The sequence below is a fragment of the Sceloporus undulatus genome, unplaced genomic scaffold (genome assembly GCF_019175285.1).
Source record: "Sceloporus undulatus isolate JIND9_A2432 ecotype Alabama unplaced genomic scaffold, SceUnd_v1.1 scaffold_18, whole genome shotgun sequence".
Taxonomy (NCBI): Eukaryota; Metazoa; Chordata; class Lepidosauria; order Squamata; family Phrynosomatidae; genus Sceloporus; species Sceloporus undulatus.
In genome coordinates, this window is record NW_024802940.1 from 393,036 (window position 1) to 415,076 (window position 22,041).

Consider the following 22,041-nt stretch of genomic DNA (forward strand, 5'->3'; position numbering starts at 1 on the left):
TATTAATATTTTCTAGATGCAAACACCCCCTTATTCCCACAAAAAGGGTTTTTGAATATGTTTAGTCAGGAATACACACCCTTTCCCCATACCTCTGTGTATTATATCTATGTGTAACCTGTTGGTAGGTTTGGAAATGAAATTGTATAGATCAAAACATTAAGATTATAATTTTAATGCTTAGAAATGATGTCATATGCTTTTATAATCCCTTTCATTATGTCTTTAAATATGTTTCAGCTTTCTTCATATGGTGGCTACATGACATATCAGGTTAAAACCTTTGGATTACCTAGTGAAGGCATGACCCTCCTGGAGAAAAGACCTGATGTGCAGCTGACTGTAAGTAAAGTGCTATATAACTCTGAAACCCTGTTTCTTAGTGCTAAACTGTTTTTAAGAACTTTTATGCCTTCTCCAGATTTTGTTTTCTTTCTGGGTTTCTATCTAAGGATAGGTTGGTAGCTTGTCTCGCACTTACAGGTTTCTAGTCTACTGCTCATTTGATACAATCTCTGTGGAAAGAGATAAGAGACTGTTTTTTTTTTTTTATCAGAAAGTACCATCCTAATGAACAAATAAAAATAAATTTGCTAGATAAATAGTTTTAGCTCATAGGAATGTGAAAATTACATACACATTCAGGATGGTACTGCCCAGGTACTGTCTTTAGCAAAGTTTTTTGCATCATTACTATTTTTCATTTTTCTAAAACGATGCCATATTTCTGATTTCTGTGTGTGGTTGTGAAATCTGGACAGTGAACAAAACTGATAGAAACTAAACCAGCTCATTTAAGATGGGGTACTGGAGGAGACCTCTATGATTACCAGGGACTGCTGAAAAGACAAATAAATGGGCCTTAGAACAAATCCATCTTGAACTCTCCCTAGAAGCCAAAATGACTAAACTCAAAGTGTTGTACTCTGGATATATCATGAAGCAACATGACTCACTAGAAAAATAAAAAATGATTGGTAAGGTAGGAAAAGAGGAAGACTATTACAGGCAGATAGACTTAATCAAGGAAGCCACTGTCCTCAGTTTGCAAGACCAGAGCTGCTGACAACTTGGACCTATCCCATGTGCAGGGTCTCCATAGTCAATTTTGAATTGACAGCAATTTACAACAACAGTACATAAATATTGCACCTGACAATTCACAGAATAAACATATAGTTACTTTATGCCTTCCTGTCATAGGAATTTCTTGGCAATATTTATTTAGGAGGATTACCCTTGCCTTCCTCTGATGCTGTAAGAGTGTGACTTGCCCATGGCTGAGCAGGAATTGAAACCGTGATCTCCAGAGCTATAGTCCAATGCTGAAACCACTACACCATGCTGTCTCTCTGACAAATGAACATACCATATATTTACATACTAGCTATAGTCCTCTTTGCTGCACTTTAATAACATTGGAAGTATTTCTAAATGTAACACTGTACTGAGAAATAATAAAGAGTCTCATGGAACCTTAAAAGTAAAAACATTATTATAGCATAAGCATGTATGTCCTGGAATCTGCTTAATCAGAGGTATGAAGAGAAATCTAAATTACAAGTGTATTTACACATGATAATAGTGGGGAATAATATTCATAAAAATCAGAGGAAAGTTAAATGTAGGAAGAACAGTCTATGACAACGATGATCTCCTGTGTATTGGTAGTTTCTCTTGTTTTTATAAAATAGTTTTATAAGGATTTAAAATGTGGTGGCCGTGGGGCATGTGTATGAATTATTGCTTCTGCTTCATTAAAAATGTTTACTTTATTAATTTCTTTGAATCCATCTCTTAGAACAAAGTGGGATATAGTTTTTTTTAAAAATACATAAAAAGAAAGAAATTCTGCATGTACTGATGTTGGAATGGTAATATTTTTGTATAGGGGCAACAGATGAAATTAATTTATGTGGATCCTAACAATCCTTTGCCTGACAAACAGTATTATGGATCCATTCAGCTACTTGAGGTAAGAATTAAAAGAACTCACTAGCTCTGATAGTTTCTCCTCTGCCTCTTTCTAGCACAGTTTCAAAAGCAAGGTACCAGATCCTCTTGTTTTAAAGTAAATTTTCAAGGCTGCATTCCCAAATAGCAGTGAGAAAACCTAGGTGGGAGAAAAATGGAATTTGTTTATGAATACAAAGGTACAGAAGTAAGCTATAAATAGATGTTTCATGAAATTATAAATATTAACACATGTAGAGAAACTGTATTGTACATGTAAATTGTAACCTGGGATGGAAATCATTGGAATTGAAATGGAATTGAATGTATCTCCTTCAGATGTTGTTGGACTGCAGTTCCCATCAGCCCTAGCCAGAACAGATAGTGCTGAGGGATGATAGGTCTTTAGCAACATCTGCAGCACCACATTCCTTGCAGCAAAGGGAATGCTTTGATACAGGTCAAATACAGATATGGCCTTTTTCCCTTGTTCAGTATATACAGTAGCTGAGGGCAGTTTCGTAATATGCAGTCTTCTCTAGTGCAGGTCCTGAAACCAGTCTTTGTTTATTACAGAAAAAATATATAGAAGTTTTGCCATTTGATTGAAGTAAGGGCACACAAGTGTTTTCAAATTTCATTTGTCTGGAAGTAAAGTTTCCATGGTGAGAAACAGTTGCTGTTTGGGAGTCCACTGTAGGATTAACATTAAACAGCTTACTTCCATTACTTCCATTACTTGCTTCCATTTGTTTCGCTTATATATTTGGGGGGGGGGGGGCACGGGAAGGTATATTATGATGTTATATTTCTCTGGTGTGCCCCCATTCATCCAAAGAAAACAAACCTTGTTGTGCTGCCCTGTACTTCTCACATTTGAGAGAAGTAATGAGCAAGTAATACTGTTAAAAGGCTGAGCTGAGCTGTGAAAGTGGCATCAAAATGTGTTATTCGTATTCTTTTTCTTATAGTGCAGTATTTCTCAGAACTACTGTGCAGAGTTTACAGTTAAGTAGCTGCTTGTTTAGGATGTATGAAAGTTAAAAGTCAAGCTGGGTTCTCGTCTGATTCATGCCTGGACTTGAAAAGGAAAGTTACTTGGAGTTGCATTCCATCTTCAGTTGCACATGTGTTTGCTGATGGTTGGAGGCCATTCTAAAAAATAATAACCATGTTTTGATCTGTGAGCTCTTCTTTTGTGCTTAGATGCTAAAGCAAAGTTTATCAATAAAGTATAGATCTTGCTCCCTAGTTCCTTAGCCATGGTCTCCCAAAAGCCTTTCAAGCCATCAGTATTCTATGCAAAGTGAATTATGTTTTGGTCCTGTGGAGAATACACATAAAGAATCACACTATTCTATATTATTTTTAGTACAGTAAAAGTACAGTACAGTAAAACGTAGCACTGTACAGTATACTTTGGATCAAACATCAATCAGGAAAGAGACTTTAGTCAAGAACTCAGAAGAAGACTAGGAATCAGAAGAGCTGCTATGAAAGAACTAGAAAAGATCCTAAAAATAAAGATATAGAACTGAGCACAAAAGTTAGAATTGTTTAAGCCATTGTATTCCCCATCACCATGTATGGATGCAAGAGCTGGACAGTGATGAAAGCAGATAAGAAGAAAATCAGTTCATTTGAGATGTGGTACTGGAGAAGAGTGCTGAGGATAGCTAAAAAGACAAACAAATGGGTCCTTCAACATATCAAGCTGGAAATCTCCCTGGAAGCCAAGATGATTAAGCTGAGGCTGTCATACTTTGACCACATCATGAGAAGGCATGGTTCATTGGAAAAGACGATAATGCTAGGAAAGGTGGAGAGATGAAGAAAGAAAGACTGCATGCTAGGTCGCCATGAGTTGGAACAACTCGAAGGCAGTTAACATCAACAGTTCAAGGAAACGGTTGTTTGATTTTATTTTCTAACAATAATTTAGTGAGTATCCCAAAGCCATTTTTGTTTACTAGACTAACATCCCAAGTATCAAGTAATTCAGATTTCAAGAAAGAGTTTCTAAAAAGTTTCTTCTTTTGTGGTATGATATTGCCTAAAATAGAAGCTTTTTGCATATCCTAACCAACTTTAGTTTTAAAATAGCTACAGCGATCTCTTTTTGAGTGTTGTAGTACTTCTAGACTGAGCAGATTATGAATAAGACTTCTCAAGAGCCAATTTTTTATTGCATCTCTTATGTACAGGGGAACTTCAGACATGCAAGCAGCAATAACTTGGTATCTCGGGAGGAGCTGATGATGGTCCTGTCTAGACTAGAAGGATTACAAATCAGAGGGCTTTACTTCACAGAATCTCAGCGGTTAACTTTGGGCGAGGTTGGTCTGGAAGAGGCTACTGGTACAGGAAATGGCAATGTTGCTTATAATGTAGAGGCATGCTCCTGTCCTCCTGGATACCTAGGTGATTCATGTCAGGTAGGAAATTTTCTTTGTCTCCACACTGCATCATCCCTGAGACATTGCTCATGAAAGCAATTATTGACTTAGCTATGGTGAAGAGAAATGATTGTTCACATTGGTTTGACTTAAAAGCATATTAAAGATGTATTTATGAACTGCATTGGCAGTTCACTTAAATATTTTACCTCCCTTCTGTATTCTGCTTTGATAAATGGTGCTCAATGTGTAGTCTTTTGTGCTATTTTGTTCAATTTAGTAAGTTATGTTCATCTTAATTTATTCTAGTTAGTTATTGGTGCAGATGTCCAGACAAAACAGTTATCTAAATCGCTTCTTCCAATAGTGCCTGACTACTAACCTGACATCCATTCCACCATACAGTATGACATCCCTTCCACTGTACAGCGCTTTGTGACACCTCCCTGCCAAAAAACACCCCCTGCTTTGAGACCATCCAGAGCAGGTTTTAAGGGTGCATAGGAAACTGCAAATGGAGCTCCCTCATGGTTTAACTGGTACCAGCAGAATCTACTGGTTCCTTGGCTAGTTACATCCAATGGCAAAAACAAACTGACAAGTTCAAAGAAAAACAGTATAACACATTATGTTAAACTTAGCTTCTGAAGACTCATAAAGCAGAAAACATTTGTCATTGCTTCAGAGAAATGCACACAGAGAGGAAATATATGCACATATCCCAGGGATCACCCTTCAGTTGCCAGATCAGTAGTGCCGATCCCTTCTCCTTGCTGAAATATGTTGTTGTCAGTTTCTTCTGAACAGTGTTTATCTGTATATTTAATATATCTTAACACAAGTTATTGAATTACAGGCATAGCCAGTAGTTCATTTGCAGAGCAATGGAAGGAAAATGTCTTAATACTAAATTTTGAATATGAAAATCTGTGTTTAATTCGTTCCTTAGCTGTCTTACTTTTGCACCAGATGTGTGGTAAAATTATTACTACTTGTTAAGACTATATTGGTCAAGACATCACAGAGTAGTTTGTTTATGCTATGGAATTATTATAAATGTCATAAAGTTCAATGCATTATTCCTTAATTGTCAGCTGGCCAGACAATCTGAAATTTAAAATACAATACCTTTATTATTTGTACGGAACTGAATTTTGACAGGTCCACTGGGAATTAGAAAAGTTCCCTTACTACATGTGCCATTTTTTTCCTATGAAAGGTCCAAAACCCTGTCATGCCTTACTTCTGATCATGTCATTTATTGGATATCATTTCATTGATTATCATTAAGACTTCTTTCTAATTGCTTCAAATTGATGTGTACAGTTGCCCATTTCATTCTCATGTTACAATCATACTATTAGACATTATTTAATGTCATTTGAAAAAATATTTGAAGGGGATATTTTAAACAGTCTTCATTATTTGAAATGTTCAATTGATCATCATGTTGAGGCCTGTATTTGGTATAGTTATAAAACTCTTCCTGTTCCTTCCCTGCTTACCAAACACAACAACATGCCACTTTGGTGTGGTCTTTTCTTTCTTTACCTAGCCTGATAAAAATATGTAGCCCAAAGGAAGATACAGAACTACTTAGTCAAGTAGCCCACACACCCTACATGTTTCCACAGAATTACTCAGCCTATGATTTACAATTCTTTTTTTTCTACAGTTCTAATCGTCTAGTACCGTCTGACTGTGTTAGGCAAAGAAAAAGTGATGATTGCCACACCTTAATTCAGATATACATTCATTTGCTGGAATTGCAAAGTGGTTCATTAACCTCAGAAGCTGCTGTGTGTTGCACAACTTGACTCATGTATAAAGTTTAAAGGAGGGGCATATCACAGCACAGACTTAGTCAGAAGCAGAACAATCACAGGTAGCATAAGAAAAGGGGCTGTGTAGCGAAAAGAGTGATATGAACAGCAAAGCCTAAAGCTAAGCAAAATGACGGCCGGAATGCAGAGACCAAGCAGCCTCGGATTGCTGATGTTGTGCATTGGCCTGAGGCACTGTTTAGGATATGCTACACAAGAGAGGATACCATTTCCTCATTTTCAGGGCCAAGGGCAACAGCAACAAATTCACTGGGATTTTAAACCAAAACAGGTAACATGCATTCTTTTTCTTCCCTTCCTCTCATTTTACTTTTTACTTTTTAAAATCTTGACATAGAAGTGCACAGTGCTGCATTTTAAGTGAAAACAGTAAATCAAAACCTCATCTCTTTGTCCATTTGACTAGATTTCCTATTAGAAAATTAACGTTTCTTGTAAAACTTTGCTACTCATCTGTGTATGAAGTATTCACATTTAAGCAGTTAGCCAGATAGCTTCCCAACAAGTATAAGAAGTCAGTATATATGTTAACTATATGTTTCTCTTTAGGTTGACTTTCCAAACACAAAATATAATACTCTTTAAGTTAATTTTTCTTGCTCTGAAATATTGAATGTATGATTAACATTATTCAAAATGATGGGGAGTAAATGTTTTTTTCAGTCTGTATGGCAAAGTGGGCAAGTAATTGCATTTGTCAAAAGTTAAGATGTGTACTCACTGTCCTACATAGAAGTGTTATCTGTATAGGAAATCTTATTTTCTTTCAAAGCCTAGGAGGAAAATTATGTTTGAGCATGTAGCAAAATTAATGTTTATTCTAGAACAACACTGAAAAACTTCAGTGGGGCAACTTCCTTGAAACTGATTAATTATGTTAATTTATCCCCGAAGTACTTTTAATTGTTGTTTTGCTTGGATTGTCAGTAACTCTTAATTTGGTAAGCTAGTCTGAGACCATTTGGGTCAGGGGGCAGAGCTGTGCTGAGGTACCATCTGGCAATTGCAAAACCATTGTGTAAGGAAGTACTGGATATTTCCCTATGGTGGGTTACAGACTGCCCATTTGGGGCGGGCTGTACCCGCCCCTTTCCCCAGTGTATCGGGGCCTCTGTGGTGAGAACGGCAGCCGCTGAGGCCCTGATCCGCCGCTTTTCAGGCTGTGGGGAAGCGGCAAAACGCTGCTTCCCTGCAGCCTGAAAAGGGGTGTCCCTGGGGCTTTAAGCCCCAAAGACACCCCGCGGCGGCGGGGAGGAGGAGAAAGGGGCCGCTTGGCCCCTTTCTCCTTTGGTCTGCTGGGCGCAGCCGTGTGAAGGCTGCGCCCAGCAGACCAAACCAGGAAAGAGCTCCGAAACAGAGCTCCTTCCTGCTCCGCGCTAAGGGCGCACCATAATCCTCTGTTTGCTGTTGTTTGTTGTTAGCTGCCTTGGAGTCAACTTTGACTCATGGTGGTCCTGTGAATGAGATCCCCATGACCCCCTATTCTCAGCCTCTCTGCTTAGGTCCTGCAGGTTCAGGCCCATGCCCTCTTTGATTGAGTCTAGCCGTCTGGCATGAAGTCTTCCTTCCTTTCTTCTGCCTTCTACATTTCCTAGCATTATTGTCTTTTCTAATGAGTCAGTATGACAGCCTCAATTTAGTCATCTTGGCTTCCAGTGGAGAGTTCAGACTTGATCTGTTCTGGGACCCAATCCCTTGTTACATTAACATAAAGCCAGAAGAGAATTTGAGTTCATGTCTCCCAGGTCAATGTCTGATTCAAAGTATTAAAAGGGCCACAGTTTACTATCTGAGGGCAGCATTCTTTTATTTGACAACCATCTCTGTATCTTTGCTTAAAAAATATGATTCTGCTCCCCATATCATTTTTCCTTGACTTTGATCTGAAAGAAAGAAGATCAGCGTTGTTTCTTAAATGCTTCTAGCCAATGAACATTCTTTTCGTGCTTGTCTTGTCTTTGGGACAAGCCTGTACGTACAAATTGTGCTTCATATTAAAGAATGCTTCTCATTGCCTAAACATCACTTCACATATCCCCAGGTCAGGAAATCAGGATGAGTTAGGAGAGGTGACATCACAGCAAGTATTTTAGAAAATTAAACTATAAATTAATGTAGATGTCAGGTAAACCATAATGGACAAACCATGTTCTGTAGAAAGAATTTACTAACTGGAATGTAAAAGATATATTTTCAAAATATTCTGCATGGCATATGAAATGTATCCCATCTGATAATCCATCTTGGGTTTAGGGTTAAGAGAATCCTTCTCAACAGATTTGGGAGTCTTGATACATAGAGATATTTTCAACTGTTTAAGAAGTTATTTGACTTTGAAACAGCTGACATAATCCATTTTCAGATGCTCATATCCTGTTTTAGTAATCCGAGATGTAAAACAGGGTTTTTGACCCCTTTATGATAATCTCTTCAGGCAGGGGATCTAACAAGCTGGGTAGGTTTCCTGGATCATCTGGACCCAGAAACTATAGTGGCTGAATTTAAAACAAGTCAGGATATTAAGCCATGTTTTCAAATTGATTTAATATTTTGGTTTCTTCTGAAGTTGTTTACCATAGCTTCCTGGTTTGGATGAAATGAAAACTGAAATATAGAAGACGTTTTGGTTTGTTTGTCACATGAAGGGAGGGGTAAACCCCCTATAACACCCCAAAAGCTAAACTATTGGTATCCAAACATGACCTATTGTGTAATATGTATGTGAAGATTTAGCAGTTCAGTTCTTCTGCCTGAAAATCTTACTAGGCAGTTAATTTTAAAACATGAAAAGTTACAATTATTTCATCTCCACCATTTTTCGTGTGCATTAGGAATGCAGCCCTGGATTTTATCGTGAGAACAAAGGTCTACTGACAGGACGGTGTGTTCCTTGCAATTGTAATGGAAATGCAAATAGATGTATCGATGGTTCTGGAATTTGCATTGTAAGTAATACAAATTACTTACTGTATTTGTATTTCAGAAATTATTGAAACTTTTCTCGATTCTTAATTAATAACTTGTGAAATGTGTGCTGCTCTTGCTTCAACTGAACAGACTGATAGATTGCAGACCTGTGATTTGCTGTTGATTTCTTCTATTAATAAAACAGACAAAATTTAGTCTTTCAAATGCTTTTAGACTACAGCATCCTATCAGCCCTAGGTAGCACAGTCAATGTTGAAGGAGTTATAGTCCAATAACATCTGGGAGGGGGCACATTTTGCCCATCACTGCTGTAATGGTTTCCTTATCTGTAGTAAAGGGGGGAAAAACTTTGTGCATGCAATGCCATTCAGTACAGCTGTATATGTAGGGCTTCATTGGTACTGAAATACATAGATTCTACAGTGGGCCCTTGGTATCCTCTGAGTTTTGGTTCCAATATTCCTCATGGATACTAAAACCAATGGATGCTCAATTCCCATTAAATAAAATGGCATAGTAAAATGGTGTCTCTTATATAAAATGACAAACTCAAGGTTTGATTTTTGGAATTTATATATATTTATAATATTTTCAAACTATGGATAGTTGAACCCATGGATAAAAAATCCATGGATATGGAGGGCCAACTGTATAAACTTGTTTAGTTTTGTACATGCATAAATGTGGTCCCGTAAGTAGTGATCCCACAACTTACAGTACAGTGCCAATCCATAGATTTTGGTATCCAAAGCAGAGGAATAGATAGCATCCCCAACAAACATGCATAGTTTCCAAAACAAGTGAGATATGGCACAAGGTAGGAAATCCCCATCCCCGCCAGAAAATACAGTAACAAATTGGTGCCCTTTGCTACTTAAAATTCAAGGTGAATCCCCTTCACTTTATATGATGGCAGGACCACCTTGGATAGAGCAATATCTTCCAGAGGATTAGCCTTATTAATCTTTTGCTACAAAACCAAAAAAGCACACCAGTATCCTGAAGACAGCTGAACCTAACATGATATTAGTCCACAAAGGTTGTCAACATCAATATATGAAGCTATCTTCTGTAGCCATGCTGGTATATGCATTCTGCAGTGTTTACTCTTTTTAAAGAGTAAAGAGAGACAGATCTGTTGAAAGTCTGTAGACACGATCAGCTGAACATACCTAAGCTTAGAATCTTTATATCCTGTGTGCAGCTGGTTTGCTGCTTGCTTTGCATGAGGAAGCAAACATGCCAGGAAGAGTTTGGGTTAGCTATAGTTTCATGTTATGTCTGAAATGTGAAATTATAGTTAATGACTTCAGAACAAGCCAGGAATATGGTGCATGTTCTGGATACTTTAATTTATAAAGCCAAAATATGAAAGCATCACCAGTGAATCTGTCTCTTTCATAATATGTTATTTTGTATTTAAAACCATAATTACTATAGTTAACCACTAAACTGCCTATAAAAAATGTAATCTGCAGCTATTTCCTCAAAGTTCCCATCCAAATATGAGCACTGATTGAAAATGGAAAGGATCCTTCAATAACAGTTCTGGGGATCATAGTCTTATATTACATTTCACTACCTTTGCCTCAATAGTTTATTCTGAAAGTATATCCCTCAGATCTGTTCCCTTTCATTCTTTTTCTCAAGTAAATATATACACTGCCAGATTTATTCTATGGTTTCTGGCCTCTCTCCCACCCCGTTTATTTTATCATGCTTATTCATAATGGACTTGTTTTGCTTGCACTGCATTCCTAGATGTTATACAATACTTTCCCTTGACTTGAGTTTTGACAAACCCTTTTAGGATAAATATAGGAGCTGGAAGCTAAATCAGCATGTTCCAGGGGATGTATGAATCATGAGGCATTTTGATTGGAGACACAGGACAGGCCATAACAAGAAAGCACATAGGCAGAAAGATCAAGAGCAGGATAGTTTACATCATGCCAAGAGGAGAGTTTTGTAAATGTTCACCTTTTTATCCTTATTCCTACCAGCTCAATCACCAAATAAACTGTTTTATAGTTAGTATTATATATACATTTCTGCAGATCTAATACAGCTTGCATTCTGTTTGTCCCTGTAGTTTCACTGGTTCCTTTCTATTTACAATTGTAACATTAAAAATGAGTGTTTACTGAATTCTATTCTTTGTCTCTTGATATCTGGGTGAATATCTTGGTGGCAGGTGGATAATCTAATGAGCTTGAGTAGCTATGCCATTAGCAGTACTTTGAATAGTAAGTAGCATAAGTAGACGCTTATGGAACTCTATGTGCATATCATATGGCACAGAATAATGTTATACATTTATATGGTGGCTAAAGCATTTGATGTCTAAAACAATGGAGCATGGCCAAAAAATATATCAGCACTGAATGTCATACCTGGAGAAGCCAGCGTGGTGTAGCGAAATTCCAATGTTATGAAAAGGGCAAACAGGTGCTATAGGTCTGCTCATACAGTGTGCTTAGGCCATACGTGGGCATGCCATACACAGCTTTAACTTTCTATGGAAGCTTAAGCCGTGGGAGGCATAATGGCGTGCACGCCCATGCCACATGCACGACACCACAGGCAGGAGTGCTCCTCCATTAAAACAAATGGGGTTTGAGTGTACATGTTTTTCCTCAGACTCGGGGGGGGGGGTCAGAACGAGGAGGGCCCACTGTATATGGTGCCATATATGACAATGCCATGGACTTTACCCTTTTTTGTTAAACTTTTGGCATGTTATGAAAGAGAAGGGGTATAAATGCTCATCACTGTTGGCACCTTGGGACTAGACTGAAACTTCCCATGCTGTTGTGAGAGCACAAGCGTTGTCCTTGAGATGATGCTGCAACTGGTCTATCTTATGCCAGGGCACTAGGGAACTCAAATTTTTCCAGAAAATCCAAGAAAATGTAAGCCTGTTTGAAGTAAATGGCTGAAGAAAGTTGCCTACTCTGTTGTAGAAATAATGATGTTAATTATGAACACTATCATTAGTAATAAATGCAAATTTCATGAGGGAGGAAAGCAAGCAACACTTCTGTCCAGAAGTACCCTAATTCTGAAACTCTCAAATGGTGCCAGGAATGTTAGGATATTTTAACAACCACACTTTTGTAATGAGTTTAACAATTAAAAAAAAAGTGGTGATTGTTAAAATATCCTAACATTCCTGGCATCATTTGAGGGGTGGGGGGAAGGCCAATAAATCAACTTCTCTTTAGCTTTGAGACAGAGGTCGGAGTCCAGTTTCTTTGTTCTGTCTAGGGAGGAAATGTTTGAATGCCCTGGAGCAGATCCATTCTAATTTTTTCCTTCTGGTAACAACAACAACAACAACAACAAATCTAAGAGATCAGTTGTTGTTAATTGCCTGGTTTATATATATATATATGTTTTTGTTTTTCTTAAGAACTGTCAGCATAATACTGCTGGTGAGAAGTGTGAGCATTGCAAAGAAGGTTACTTTGGTGATGCCAGTCAAGGAAATTGCAGGGTGTGTCGCTGCCCTTATACAAACAGGTACTGTGTGGGGGTAAGGAATGGAAAAAGTGTTTTTATTGTGCTTGGCACACAGTTGCCTTGATTAAGGTTTCAGGGTATTATGGGCATAAAAGCTATGTTTGCTAAGTACTGTTCCTTTTTTAAATGGACATGTTTCTGTTATTCCTTGCATCATGTGTAAGAAGTGCTATAAAACTGAGAGGTTCTCTTGCCAGCATTTTTGCAAGCTACAGATCCCCATGTGCTCACTTAGCATACTTTGGGCTGAGTGAATGAGCTCTTCTTGAGGGCAGCCCATGCTTTCATCTCCTAATGGTAGTGTGAGGCAGACTCTTGCATAGACCACAGGCCAGTGGTGGCTCCTCTACTCTAAAATAGCTTCAAAGGATGATAATGATAATGATGATGGCAACCCATCATCATTTCAATTCGTCCCCCGGTTTGAGTGGCTCCTGGCCCTGTGGGCTCTGAGCTCCTGGGAGGTACCGACAAAAAAAGTAAAATTTTCAAGTTTTAATCAGATTTAATGGATAGGAATCACTCTCACTATATGCTCAGGTGGAGAGTACTACAGTGGACCCTTGTTATATGCTGGGATTTGGTTCCAAGACTCCCCATGGATAACAAAATCTGTGGATGCTCAGGTCCCATTAAATATAATGAAATAGTAAAATGGTGTCCCTTATAAAAAATGGAAAATCAAGGTTACTTTTTTTGAACATTTTCAAACCGTGGATTTGAATCCATGTGTAAAAAATCCATGTATAAGAAGGGCCAACTGTAACAAAAATTTAGTCAAAATGAGGCTATTGAAGAAGGGAGATCTCAGCATGTTCAGGAAAATCCCAAAGTTTCCAAAATCCTTTAAAAATCACAAAGAGGGCAAAATCCCAACAAAACAGTGTTAGTTGTCATAGGATGTTGATTGTTACCTGGTGAAAACTGAAAAACTGGATGGAAGTACAGAATGGTATGGCCTTGTGGAGGAGAATATGGGTGGCTGGACTCCTCCAGGTAGAAAGAAGGAATATGACGCAACACTTTGTTATAGTTCCCCTTTGCAATTTGTTTGCATATGCCATTGCTTGCATATGCTATTCTGCCAATAACTGTGGGTAAGTTGTTGGCACTTGTGAAGAAATTATGAAACAAGGGAGCAGAGTTATTGAATCTTGTTAAAAATGGTCTTCCATTTGAACCACTTTGTAACATATATATTAGTGTTTATCCTACAAACAACATGCCTAGTCATTTAATAGAATTTAAGAAGCTATTACTTGGGTGAGGGATGAGACAGACTATTTGGCCTCCTTGAAGTGCTACAGTTCAGTCAAAAGTGTATAAGAAAGACAATCAGTAAAAACATAGAGAACAGAAGACAAGACAATTTGTATGTCCAGATAGGGTATAGATCAGTATATGATGATGTATTTTCATTACCTGGGTCTATAAAGGATTGCAGAGGATCTGAACCTTTGCACCTGAACTTGATGGATGGTATTTGGGATCATCTGAAACAGAGAACCTCTGTAGTATTTAAATATGGAATATTTGAAGGCTCGGAGCCTCACAAAGCTTTTGCCATGTACAGAAGCTGAGTTCAAGAGCCTTAAGAGAATTTCTCTGGTAGACAATATATCACCAGTTGGATGATGGATGTGTTAAAGCCAATACAGTAATACTTGAAGGAATCATTATACATCTGCAGCTGTTTCTTGGACCTGTGTGGACACAGCCACACAACTTAAATTCCTCCAGCTTTCCAAAAGTAGAGAGTTCCTGGTTTTTTTTTTTTGTTTTTTTTTTTTTTTGGGGGGGGGGGGATAAATCACAGAGGACCTTTAATAGAATATGATCTGAAATATATTAATGATAAAAATTAAAGGCTGAATTAGTTGACATATAGGGAAGTTGGAGATTTGTGGTCAATTCCGATCATTTTCCCCATTGCAATTCCCTTCGCCTTTTGTCTAATTAACAGGGAACTGTCTAATTAACAATTTTGTAAGCCGCTCTAAGAGCATTTCTAAAGAGTGGGGTATAAGTTTCCTATGCTACTTGCCCAGTCTAAATCCCCTTTCCAAGCTGCTTTCTTTCTTTCTTTCTTTCTTTCTTTCTTTCTTTCTTTCTTTCTTTTCTGCCTTCCCTTCCCCCAGTGTTCTGAGCCTGATATAATGCAACTGCTTTTAAATTATTTTTAAAAATCAGGAAATTTGAACACTTGTTCTTCTCTAGTTTGGTCCTAAAAACCACTATTGGTAGCTCAGGTCTTGCTTTGACTCAAATGGAAATAGTCTGGAAGCCAAGCCTTATGAGGAATGGCATAGGGAGCTGGATATGTTCGGCTTGGAGGAAAAAAAGACTGAGAAGTTGGCATGATAGCTATCCTTAAACAGCTGAAGGGATATCTTGTAGAAGATGGAATCAACTTGTTTTCTGATGCTCCAGAAACTAGAATATTATCCAATAGATTCAAATTATGAGAAAATAGATCATATCTAAACATTAGGGAGGATCTTTTTTACTGTAAGTTGTTTGTCAATGAAATAGATTGCCTTGGAAGGCGGTGGTCTTCGGAGGTCTTCAAACAGAGGTTGGGAAGACGTCTTTCAGGAATGCTTTAGTTGTGTATTCCTGCAAGACAGTGAATTGAACGAGATGACCCCTATGGTCCTTTCCAACTCTTACATTTCTAAGATTTTATTAACTAGATCAACTAAAATGTTTAATTATACACCCCAGTGCTTCCATAACTATCAACACTCAGTGTTATTAATAAGAGGTCATCTGCAGCCCATAAGAAATTTTTCATAAATTTCCACTTGTATGTACTCGGACGCATTAGAAACATAATACATGATGAAGGAAAATAATAGATGAAGATATTTTCAAGAGAGGGAGCCTCTTAGGATGTAGCCACACAGGTGCTGTAGTGGGTAAGTGCCAGTACCGCAGCCACTCATGCACAAACCACAAGGTTGTGAATTCAATTCCAGTCAGGGACTCAGGGCAGACTCAGCCTGCTATTCTTCTGAGGTCACTACAATGAGTACCCAGCTTATTGGGGGCAATTAGCTTACACATTGTAAACTGCTTATAGAATGCTTAAGTGCACTGATGAGCAGTATAGAAATGTAGTTGCTAATTGCTATTGCTAGAATTATCACAGTTTGATACAACTTTGACTGCAGTCAGAGGTGTCCCTAGGAGGTGCAGTGTGTGTGGACCACAACTGGTGATACCTGAGAAGAGGGGTGACACCCAATAGGGCCCTTCTCCCACTATGCAGGGGAGTGATGCTGCTTCTGATGCCCACCCCTTCTCTGCTGCCTTGGCTTTCTTGGCTGAATCCACCAGAGCTAGCCAAGCCATCAGGGAAGGAGAGGTGAGCGTGCATGCTCCTGCCTCTCCCACCTTCCCCAGTGCCTTGGCTGACTCATCTGAGCAAACCAAAGCATCGGGAAAGGAGGTCACCTTTTCTGGTGTCTTGGTTGGCTCATGGCTGGTCTCCACAGGCAGCTGGAGGCGGCAAGACAGGCCACTGCTGCTGGCACCTGCACCAGATGACACCAGCATTAGGAACATCACTGACTGTCATGATTCTGTCCTATAAAATCCTCATACTTGTAGTTCAGTGACATGCCTTCCTCTGAATTATAGCCCTATAGAAGTAGAGCTTTCTGGCAAGAATTCTGAGCACCCCTTGCCAAACTACAAATCTCAGGATTCCATAGGATAGAGCCATGGCCATGTTAACACTGAGCTTTTTAGCCGAGCATACCCCACCTGATATGAATACACCCCCCCCCTGATATGAATGACATGCCCCTGTCTGTGTATGGTCCCTGCCTTGTTATTGTATGATGCTATAGTAAATTGTTCTTCTGTTCCCATGCATCATAGACTAACTTGTCATTGCAACAGGAACCTTTGATGTGGAGTGAGGTCCCTAGCTTTCCCCACCCCTTAATGCTTTGAGTCATCTGTACCAGCATTAGGAAACATGCATATGCAGTGGGTAAGATCCAGGATAGAGGATACCAGCCCAGGCAGTGGTGAAAGATGGTGATAGTTGCAATCCAGCATCATCTGAAGGGCCACACATCCCCCATTTCTTGTCTAGCAAATCAATGGCTAGTAGTCATTATTGCACTACACTCCTAAAATGTTGCTAATCCACTTTTATTACTCTGGCTGCTTCCCATTGTTTCTGGGATTTGCAGTTTAAGGAGGAGCATTTAGAATATTCAGCCAGAGAGCTCTTAGGCCTTGCTGAACTACAGACTCCAAAATTGAACATGATGCAGTCAGAGCAGTTAAAGTGGACTAGCAATGTTTTAAGAGTGTAGTGTGATAATCTACTGAATCTCATTCTAATGAGTCAGGCTATAATCCTGATATAAATGACTGCCTCAGTTCCTCTGTTATGAAGACATTATTTTGTGCATAGTTCAGAACAGTGAGCATTATTATTGTCAACTGCAATTCACCAAATATAAATTCTTAAATTCTATAGACCTTCAAGGAAAAAGAGCAAATGTGTATTCTCATTCTGTAATAACCCATCAGTTGATGCAGTTTTCATTCCCATGATTCATATTGAAAAGTTTGGTTGTTTGCTTTGTTTTCAAGAGTGAATTGTACTTTGAAACTAGCATTGCAAAGTGCACTACAAACATAAGGAGAGCAATATAAGAGCAAAAATAGTTGCAGTTTGTCTTTTTCTCACATGTTTGTGGTATCATTATATTTTTTATTCTGACAGAAATATTTGTAACACAACATATACTATAGATATTTTTGAATGAAAATACAGTCCTCCTTTGGTTCTCGTGGACTTTGGACTTGGGTCCCTTGCTTATGCACAAGGGATGAACAGAGGGAGAAAGAATAGGGTGTGTGCCTGTGCATATATTCAAGCCAGTGGGGATGGGATATAAGTGAAACTCCGTTTTCGCGAGGGGTTATGGAACAGATCCCCCATGAAAAAGGAGGGGCAGCTGTGTTTCAAAACATGCCTTGAGAGGTATAAAATACTTTTATGTGTGTTATTTTCTTTCCTTGTGTAGCTTTGCTTCTGGCTGTGTGGAAAATGATGGAGATATTCAGTGCTTTTGTAAAGAAGGCTATACTGGGGTGCATTGTGAAAGGTATGTGACTGGTTTCATTGCTGATCTGCTATGTAGAAAGTTCAAGCAAATCTTATGCTTCAAAAACAAATACCACCTTGCAAAACGTTGTGTATTCTATTTGCATGACATATTCACATTGTTGGGCTGCCATCCAAGGGGCTTGAGGGACTTGAAAAGACAAACAGAGCATTCTGTGAGCACAAGCTGCTGCCTTTGATTCAGAGTGTCAGAATGCCTCCTGTATTCCAATGGGATTCTGTGCACCACTTGCCTTTTGACTTTGACATGAATAGTGCATAGTGCATTGCATAGTGTACCTGTCATGCACTAAAACTCCTGCATACATGCTTAAATCTTTTTATTTGATCAGTAATGTGAAGTGTGGATGCAGTCCAAAGAAAGCTGATTTGTGCTCCAATTCTGTTGATTTGAAAACTACTTTAATTATTTTTATCTTTCTCTGCTTTGACTTCTGTCTGGGTATAGAGTGTGTAGACATACACAAACAAGAAAATATATACAGTATAGTGTATATACATTAAGAGGAAAGTTTGTGTACACTTTGAGGGGAAAAATTGTCTGTATTAAATTGAAGTCTGGATGGAATCATCAATTTGTCAACTGATAAAACAGAGACCAGAGATGAAAAGGGGTGGCTTCTGGTTTAGATGGAGCAGACAAATTGCTAAAATTTTGCAATTGATATAATCCCATTTTAATGTGGTTTTCTCGTAATTCAGATTTTTGGAAACATTATTTCTGTAAAGATAATGTTTCCAAAGATCTGTATCCTGAATTAGTATTTAGACAATGAGGAAAAGCAATGAGGACATAACATGTCATACTCTGGCTCGATCAACTTGTTCTCTGTCCCAGAGAACTGCTGCAAAAAAGGGATTAAAGTCCAGTTTTTCAGTCAGCAATTTGAGATCACTTTCCTCCAAAATCTGGCATGCAGAATGTTTGAACTTTCAGATGTATCTGAACTACAGTGTGTATCTCCCGTTACCAATATCAGTGCTAGCTAAAGCTGATAGGAGTTGAAGTCCATAAACATTTGGAGCCTTGGGCATTTTCCATTTCTAGATGGTTGGGAAGAATTTGATGATTCTGGATTGTTCATTTTGCATTTAACCCTGAATTTAGTAAAATACTTCTTGGGACAAGCATTTCATTTGTCAAAACAGGCAATTATAACCTGAATCCAATAAAATAGCTTTATTTGTTAGATTTTATGCAAACCTTTAAACCAGGAGAAGCAATTTCAATGTCTGTTAATCTGTATTAATTATCAATTATTTTTATCTTTGTATTGATTCATTGTTATAGCTGTGCTCCTGGTTATTTTGGAAATCCACTGAAATATGGAGGATTTTGTCAGAAATGTAATTGCCTTGACAATGGTCAGCTAATGAACTGTGATCGCCTGACTGGAGGTATGTAAATTTATGTTAGATATTTCTTGATAGCATACTATATTTTACTGAACACACACACACACACACAAAAGGAATCCATATCAGAAGGACACCTGTTTGAGTACAGGCTACTACTGAAAATAATGCTTCCCCTTGAGTAAGCAATAAGTAATAAAATTAACTAGCAATAGCAAGTACATTTCTATACCACTTATCAGTGAACTAGCTCTCCCTAAGTGGTTTGCATTGTGTAAACCAATTGCCCCCAACAAGCTGGGTACTCATTTTACAGACCTATGAAAGGATGGACAGCTGAGTGGATGCTGGAGCCCTTGTGGCTGTGAGTGGCTGCAGTACCAGCATTTAACCACTACACCACCAGGACTCCTGGTCAGTATAAATTAGGGCAGTATGTTCTGCAATGTTTGCAGTTGCTCCATAGTTATGTAGCTATAGGCAATATAAATTTCACATGTAGTTTCAAACAGACTCTGGCTGTACAGTAGTCTAACATTTAAACATGTTTAGGATTAGTCAAACAATAGCCTTACTTTTAATATGTTGTTTAAATCATGGCTTGCCCTTAAGCAAAGGGTGCTGTATTGTTTTAAGCTGTTTAAACAGCTGTTTTAATTTTGTTTTTAAACTGTTTTAATTGTTTTTGTCTTTTTAGTACATTTTATAATTTTAAAGTGTACCTTTATGTCATTTCAATATTTTGACTAGTTGAACTCCATTTTAATGTTCACTTTTTTCAGGTTTTTAGCTTTATTGATCTTTTTAAAATTGTAAGAAGCCTTGTGTCCCAGTTTCGGGAGAAAGACAGAATATAAATAAATGTAATATAATAACCAGACATGTCCTCACTCAGCTGTCCATCCTGAAACAGGAGCTGTTAAAAGGAACAGGAGAGAAACAAATTAAAAGTGTGAAGGCAACCCAGACTGTTTGGTCAGGTGCTGTTCATGGCTTAAGCAAAAAAATATGAATAATGCAAACCACAGCTTATTGTGATGTTGAATATACACATTATGGTGGTGTTTCCCCAAGACTTTTTGGCAGGACAGGTTTCTGTCGGATGCACAGTCAACTACAGCAGTCCAACTTTCTCTGTATTATGGAGCTTGTCCTCTACAAAGAAGTCACGTGTTGAGCACATACATGGATATATGAAGGGACAAACTTTCCATCCCCTATAATAAGGGAAACCTGGCAACTTTGTCAGGTGGATAGCTGTCACAGACTGAGCATTAGACAGATGTCAAAGATTAATCAAGAGTTTATACACGGAGTCAGAGCTGAGGGATGAGGCTAAGCCAAAACACTCCATAACCAAGAAGACTGTATAGCTCAGGGAAAGTTTGAACCAGCCATTAAATCCTTCCTGTACAGAGGAATACAATGGCCAGCCCAGAACCCAAGAACAGGTGCATATATTCCAACTTCTATTCCTTGCAGCTTTTGATGTATACCCAAAGAGAATCTGATTCATATGGATTCATCATGGTGCTTTCTTGCTCAAAAGTAATATTAATTTTTTTCTAGTTTCCATTATGCAATACCTCCTTTACCAGAATGGAAAACTTTAATTTTGGCGAGAAAGTAACATTTTAAAATACTTTCTTCAGAATATAGTCATCAATAAACTCCTGCTCTCCATTTGAAATTTGTCAGAACAAGTTATGTCTTGACTCAGAATTCACTGTAATTTACAAATTTAAAATGCTGTTTCCAGCCATTAATTTCTCCCTATCAGCTATGATTAGAAGTGCAGTTACTTTAGCAAACTATGATGTCACTGTGGTGTTCCACTAAAGCGTTGAAGCCTTTAATTGCATCATCTTATGGGCTATAGTGAAAATCATATTTAATTGGCACTCCTCTTGAATGTATCATTAAACATATCTAGGGGGTGTTGTATCTGTGAAGGTTAGTGGTTAAAAATATCTGATTACATATATCCTTAGCCAATCCCCCCCTTTCCCCTCCAGTTGGGGCTTTGTACTTGTTCTTCTTTTTTTTTTTTAAGCCTGAGTAGCTGATTTTGCTTCCCCCTCAGCAGCAGATAGAGAACTGATTTTCAGGACTTTAAAATTAGCACTCAGTAGATGCTCCATAAAGAGTCTTAAATTCCACATAGCTTAGGTTTATTGCATATAAAATAATCAGCTTACTTTGGTTGTAATACAGAATCAATTTGGTCAACCAAGGATATAAAGCAAGTCATGGAATACAAGACTGAGGCACATTTTGTGTTTGGTTTGAGTAGCTAAGTAGTCTCTGCAATCAACTGGACCAGTCTAAGCCTTCAGATGCAAGAACTCATATGTTCAGCCACAGCATGGGTCCTTCAGATACCAGCATCCCACTTTATGAAATTGTATTGATATGAAAGGAAAATGTGGCATACATTTTCATCCTCCTCCCAGTAATGTTTTCCATAATCCTCCCAGTGAGCATTAACGATGAATATGGGAAGAAATCATTCTGCAGTGGTTCTGGACACTGCAAGAGATAATGTTGGAAGGTCATTCTGGAAGATGCCCTCTGTGTGAAGAAGATAACAACATCCTTCTCCATTGATCTAATATTTTAGTTCTCAGCTGTTTGTGTAGTCCACTGCTTTTCCGTACAGGTGTGGGATAAGTGTATAGAGCTTTCAAAATCAAATATTAATTATTAAATAGGAACCTAACTGTTCCATGTTCCATTATAGGAAAGGTTTGGTCTATTTTTTCCATTGCAGAATTTTCAGGACCTGTTTGCACTGTCATCACAGGATTATAAGCCTTACATTCAGTGATAACTGTCAGCTTATCTGCTTGATGAAGAACTAAATTACAGTTGAGCTTAGTTAAATGGCAGT

At 38.2% G+C, this 22,041-nt stretch overlaps 1 protein-coding gene across 1 annotated transcript in view; it reads left to right on the forward strand.

Moving 5' to 3' along the window:
- LOC121917435 (laminin subunit alpha-3-like) overlaps nucleotides 1-22,041 on the forward strand; it is a 177,831-nt gene that overhangs the window by 102,623 nt on the left and 53,167 nt on the right. Inside the window, exons 39-45 of the mRNA XM_042443401.1 lie at nucleotides 241-342; nucleotides 1,892-1,975; nucleotides 4,158-4,388; nucleotides 9,025-9,138; nucleotides 12,534-12,643; nucleotides 17,695-17,775; nucleotides 19,087-19,193. Coding sequence (XP_042299335.1) covers nucleotides 241-342; nucleotides 1,892-1,975; nucleotides 4,158-4,388; nucleotides 9,025-9,138; nucleotides 12,534-12,643; nucleotides 17,695-17,775; nucleotides 19,087-19,193 — 829 coding nt within the window. The remainder of the gene's footprint in view (nucleotides 1-240; nucleotides 343-1,891; nucleotides 1,976-4,157; nucleotides 4,389-9,024; nucleotides 9,139-12,533; nucleotides 12,644-17,694; nucleotides 17,776-19,086; nucleotides 19,194-22,041) is intronic.